This window comes from Trachinotus anak, unplaced genomic scaffold, assembly GCF_046630095.1.
Source record: "Trachinotus anak isolate AG129_WGS33_773 ecotype Australia unplaced genomic scaffold, CSIRO_AGI_Tana_v1 ptg000032l, whole genome shotgun sequence".
Taxonomy (NCBI): domain Eukaryota; kingdom Metazoa; phylum Chordata; class Actinopteri; order Carangiformes; family Carangidae; genus Trachinotus; species Trachinotus anak.
The window spans coordinates 25,956,570-25,962,569 of NW_027273883.1; the positions used below are offsets into that span (position 1 = coordinate 25,956,570).

The 6,000-nt window shown below is 47.0% G+C and overlaps 1 protein-coding gene across 1 annotated transcript in view; it reads left to right on the forward strand.

Annotated features, from left to right (window-relative positions):
* The window catches only part of tgfb2 (transforming growth factor, beta 2), a 30,387-nt gene extending 25,674 nt beyond the window's left edge, over nt 1-4,713 (forward strand). The window contains exons 5-7 of the mRNA XM_071469347.1: nt 440-620; nt 1,500-1,653; nt 1,729-4,713. Of these exons, the coding sequence (XP_071325448.1) occupies nt 440-620; nt 1,500-1,653; nt 1,729-1,887 (494 nt within the window). The 3' untranslated portion in view covers nt 1,888-4,713. The remainder of the gene's footprint in view (nt 1-439; nt 621-1,499; nt 1,654-1,728) is intronic.
* The last annotated feature ends 1,287 nt before the right edge of the window (nt 4,714-6,000 follow it).

Genomic DNA, 6,000 nt, shown 5'->3' on the forward strand with positions numbered 1-6,000 from the left:
TCACTGTTACACCTGTCACTCCTGTCACATCTGTCACTCCTGTCACATCTGTCACACCTGTCACATCTCTCACCTGTCACATCTGTCACTCCTGTCACATCTGTCACACCTGTCACATCTCTCACCTGTCACATCTGTCACTCCTGTCACATCTGTCACATCTGTCACTCCTGTCACGCCTGTCACATCTGTCACTCCTGTCACACCTGTCACTCCTGCCACTCCTGTCACTCCTGCCACACCTGTCACACCTGTCACTCCTGCCACACCTGTCACATCTGTCACTCCTGTCACACCTGTCACTCCTGCCACTCCTGTCACACCTGTCACTCCTGTCACACCTGTCACACCTGTCACTCCTGTCACACCTGTCACTCCTGTCACTCCTGTCACATCTGTCCCACCTGTCACTCTGATCTCTGATCTCTGATATCACCAGGTATTGATGACAGCTTCATCCACGGTGGAGACCTGAAGGTGTTTAAGAAGCGGCGGCACAGTGCCCGGGCCCCTCACCTCCTCCTCATGCTGCTGCCCTCGTATCGGCTGGAGTCCCAGTCCCAGGCCCTGCACAAGAACCACCGGTCCAAGAGAGCCCTGGACGCTGCCTACTGCTCCAAGTACTGACCTGAAGTCCACACACACATACACATACACACAGTGAATTTCGTAATCTCAGGGCTGCATCATGTTTTGTATCATTAAAGTTAAAAAAACTTAAATTATTACGTCGTGTCCTCAGAGGCTGTGATGTGATTAAAGGAGAGAGTCATGAGGCCTGGAGTTACTCTTCATTCTCATCAGTTCTTTTATCAGCTTCAGTCAAGCATCAACCTCCAGGTCTGAAACCTGAAGCATCAACAGTGAAGAGCTAAAAGCTGCAGTTCCTCTAATGACCACTAGAGTCTGGCTCTAACAGTGAGTCAGTCCCCATAGACTCCCATGTTAAAATGTCCAATTTTACAGCAGAAATAAACATGTTTACAGCCTGGTACAAAAACTGTTTTGGTCTTTGGAGTTTATTTTCTCCTTCATGACAACTGTATGGGCTGAATTTTATAGAACTCACCTGTTTACATTTTATTAAGGACTCAAGGGATGGAAAATTGAGGGCATGGCCTCTTTGAGTGACACGTGTCTTGTCATAAATTGGCTCCACCCACACACCCACCTTTTTGCCCATTTTTGGATGAGCTGGGAGTTAAGGGTGGAGTCAGACACTGGCAAGATGGTGGACAGTGGAGCAGCTCACTCTGTGACATCACAAAGGCTCCTCCCATCTTTACTCACTGCAGCAGCTGCTCAGGAGGACTGAGGAGAACCAGCACAGTTCATGGACTTCAGCAGTGACTGGTTCCGGACTCCACAGACACAACCACCACAGTTCATCACAAAAGACACAACAGTCACAACTATGTCCCGCTCATGATTATAACACAGGTATGACTGAACCTGTACCTGTCTCACCCTGACTCACCTGTCCCCTTCTCTCTGTGTAGAAATGTTCAGGACAACTGCTGCTTACGCTCGCTCTACATCGATTTCAAGAAGGACCTGGGCTGGAGGTGGATCCACGAGCCGAAGGGTTACGAGGCCAACTTCTGTGCCGGGGCGTGCCCATACCTGTGGAGCGCTGACACCCAGCATTCCAAGGTATGGACAGGGTCAAAGGTCAAACAGTCTGTGGGGTGTGATGTTGTATTCATGGCTCTGATTCTGGTGCTCCAGGTGTTAGGTCTGTACAACACCATCAACCCTGAAGCTTCGGCCTCGCCCTGCTGCGTCTCCCAGGACCTGGAGCCCCTCACCATCCTCTACTACATCGGCAAGACCCCCAAGATCGAGCAGCTCTCCAACATGAAGGTCAAGTCCTGCAAGTGCAGCTAGAAGCCTATAGAAGCCAGCACACACATACACACATACACACACACACAGTGGCAGACATACAGTGAAACCACAACTGTACTTTTTCATGCACAACTTTAACCACAGCAGTGTTTTCACACAAACACACACAGTACCAGTACCAGTGCCTGGACCAGGACCAGGATACCACAGACTTTGATACCAGTGCAGTGCAGAGGCAGGAGACAGTGTGGCTCTGCAGAGTGTGTGTTCACACTGTTCACACACAGCTGTCACGATGAACTCGGGGCTCCAGGTTACAGTTTGTTGTGTGTTGACTCTCTGGTGTCAGTCGTGTGGTGCTGCTCACGTCTGAGTGACGCCTCCACATGTCACTAAGATCCTACAGACACTGAACTTCACATCATCACATGACATGAGCATGAGTTGAGGCAACACCTGGTCCCAGTGAAGAGCCTGAGGATGTGACTGTCAGCAGAGGATCAGTGTGACGGTGGAGTCGTCAAAAAAAAACTCAGAGAAAATCTGGTCTTCATTGATCCTGTTTCCCACTTACTTGGTTCACTAACGAACACTTTAATGATGTTTGATGATCAGACCTCAGTCCCAGTCCCAGCCCCGGTTCCTGTTTCCTGATAAGAAGACATTACATGATGATAGCGGTGGTATCAAAGACTGAACCTGGACAATTGTGACCCCACTGTACATATACACTACACATACACACAACACACACACACATACAGATATGGCTTTTGTACAGGTGTGTCTTCTGGCATTTTAAGGTCCTGTCAACATTCACCACCTCACACACCAAGACACGAGAGGAAGACAAACACTGGAAGTTTAACTGATGAGTGTCTATATGTGAAAAACGTAACACAGCCCCTTCACCCACCCTCTGTCCCCTCCACCCTCTGCCCCCACTCCTCACCTCCTCCTTCTCCTCCTTGTCTTTGTTAGTCATTTTCTCTTCATTCCATCCTGTTGTTGTTCATGTTCAGTCAAACAGCATTGACCTCACACAGATGATACAACAGCTGCTGAGTCCATGTTCATTCATTCATTCATTAAAAAGGAACTCATCACCTGGAGCTGAGAGGATCACTCTGGTGAATTATTAATTATCTTATTTAATGAGCTCAGAATCAGAATGATCCATGTTTCCTTTGAACAGGTTCATCTTAAAACCTTAAATCACAAACTCTATTTCCCATAAGCCCGAAGTATTTGCAGGTTAAAGTTCAGGGTTCAGGGGCGAGTGACACAAAACACCTTAAGTCTGAGTTAAGGTTTTCTTAAAATAAAAACACCTTAAGTGTTCTCCTTAAGTTTTCCTTAAACTGTTCACTTTAGTATTTAAGTCTTTAAGGAATCACATCAGTCAGTTAGTAACAGATTCAGTTCCTCTGACTCTGTCCTATCTCAACATGCTGAGGTTATGGTGATGATGCTCTGTGATGAAGATCAGTCCCTCATCGTTAAAGGTGTCTCCAGGTCGCTGATCTGAGAGGAAGTCAGTTTATTGTCCACAGTTGGATCCTTCTACTGTTTGCAGCTTAACAGTTGTTTTATGTCACAAGATCTTTCCGGTCAGGTGTAGTAGAGGAGTTTCATGTCCACGAGATAGCAGCGCTCTCCTTTACTGTTACCAGCTTCTCAAAGGTGCTAATGGCAGAAAATCAGCGGTCTCCATGGAAACAGGAGGATTTTACTGCTGTGAATTACTGAACCTTTTTCCGTCATCTTTAACGAGATTCAGTGCAACACCCTTAAGAAACTCCCTCAGCTAAGGAGAAATTCAACCTTAAGTGTTTTACTCAAGCAGAAAACTTAAGGTGCGTTGGCCCCTGTGAGTTCACACCAAACTGTTTCTACACCTGAGTGCAGGTGTGGATCATGTGTCACTGTAGTCCACACTCTGACCTATGGTTTGTTTCCCATCAGCCTTTGCTGTGGTGACATCACCGTGTGTCACCTGTCACTTCTTCATTAAATCAGGCTGATGAGTTTGAACTCAGGTGTTGCAGTAACACAGTGTATTCTACAGTGTAGTACAGGTGATGTTACTACACCTCCACTGCCTCCGTCAGCAGGTGAGCTTCATCAGAGATGTACTCCTCTTCACTTCATCATGTGGTCACCAGATTCAGACAAAGAACAACAGACCTTCATGAACAGACCAGAACGGTGTCTTTACTGTGATGGGGGGAGGGGGGGTTCCGTCACTCAGGGTGGTGGGTCAAGACAATGGATATGTGGTCTTTGGTAAGTGATGAAGGAGCGACACTGGGGGAGGAGCTGCTGGAGTTGAGAGATAACGAAAGTGTTAATGAGGAGGAGATAAGAGCTCCACCATCACCCTGCGGCTCAGCAGTTAGTGGTGTAGTGTCATCAGTGTGTTGTCTTGCTGCCTTTGTTTCACCCTCTAACTGCCACAGCTCTGTCATCGTCATCTGTCTCTAATTAAACACTAATTGCACTGATGCTGTTTTCATTTTCTATTTTAAAAGTTTTCTAGTTTTCTTCCCCCACACCCACACCCCACCCCCCTTTATGAAATACACAGTGTTGATCTAGACCCCTGACCCCAGCCCCGGACCCCAGCCCCTGTGGGCGCTCAGTGCCAGTGGACTTACTGAAGAGCAGGAGAAAGAGAGCGAGGCACCGACTCTGTCACGTAGAGCTGTTATTGTTTATGTTTATGTATTTGTTGTTGTTTTGATAATGATGATGATGATGATGATGATGATGATGATATTGTGACCCACTATGCTGTATTGTAACACAGTATTGTTGTGGTGCTCTAGTGGTAAATAAATTATTTAAGTTTCAAGGAAACTCAGAGCTCTATATGTGTGTGTGTGTGTGTGTGTGTGTGTGTGTGTGTGTGTGTGTGTGTGTGTGTTGTCTCCTTCTCTCCTCCTCTGTGATAATGCTTCATCAGCTGATCTATGATCAAAGGAGGAGTGAAAACAAACAGGACTCTGCAGTTCAGGAGACAGACGGCGGAGCAGGAGGGGAAGGAGGAGTTGATGTCAAACTGTTTCAGTGTAGCTTTGGTCTAATGATGCAAACAACCCTCAGAGTAAACACCATCAAATGTTCAGACCTCACCCGCATCACAACAACACACCTTCATCATGTGTCGTCATCACTAAAGGAGGCAGAGGAATAACTAAACATAGACACACTGAGCAGAGAGAGTTCATGTCTACCTTAACTGTACCTTAACAGGGGTTCAGTTGACACAACCTGTCTTTCAGCTGAGACAAGTGAGGGGCTGGGCAGAGCAGAGAGAGAGACAGGTGGGAGGAGCCAGGTGGTCTGATTTCCAGTCTCAACTTGCACATTGCTTAAAGATCCCTTTCACTGGAAGTGATGGAGGGCAGAATCCACAGTCCTGGTTCTGTGCAACAATAAAATCCAGTTAAAGTCAACAAGGCTTCAGCTGAGTGTTGATCTGTCTCTTTGTGTGTCTCTGTTGGGTAGTAACACACTTTAACTTGTGGTTTCCAGTTTATTTCGGCCCCACATGTTTCCAGGTACAGGTCAGGGTTTGGGTGTTTTATCCACATCTGCTCCTTTTTTGATGAGCTGTGTGAGACTCTATAAAGCCTAAATAATCCTAAAATATAAAGGCAGGTGAATCATGTTGCCCCCCCATGTCTGAAAGCGATGGGACGGGTGGCGTCCGGAGGAGTGGGAGTGAGAGCAGCATTAACAGTGTGGGGGAGGTTTTTGTCAGCTCTGGAATGAGGCTTTCCACCAGGCTCTGTATGAGGGATTAAGTCTGTGTGGCGGAGCAGTGATAAATAAAGACCGTGTGGTCCCGGCTCTGTGTGGTTCCTGTCCAGGGGAGAAGACCAGAGGAGAGCCTGGCACTGGCTCCCAGTCATAATCTGGACCTCCACGAATTATAACTCAGCATCTCAGCTGGAAACTATTGAAGTGTGTCATCATCTGGGTCATTGGCGATCATGTTGAGCAGAGCAGGATACACAGTGAGGCTTCATCAGCCTTTTATTGATTCAGTCAACATGAGCAGATGTTTAAACTCTTATCCTGTGAGAAAAATCACTTATAATGGAATAAAATGCAGAAACCAGAGTGTGAATTGTACAAGGACAGTCA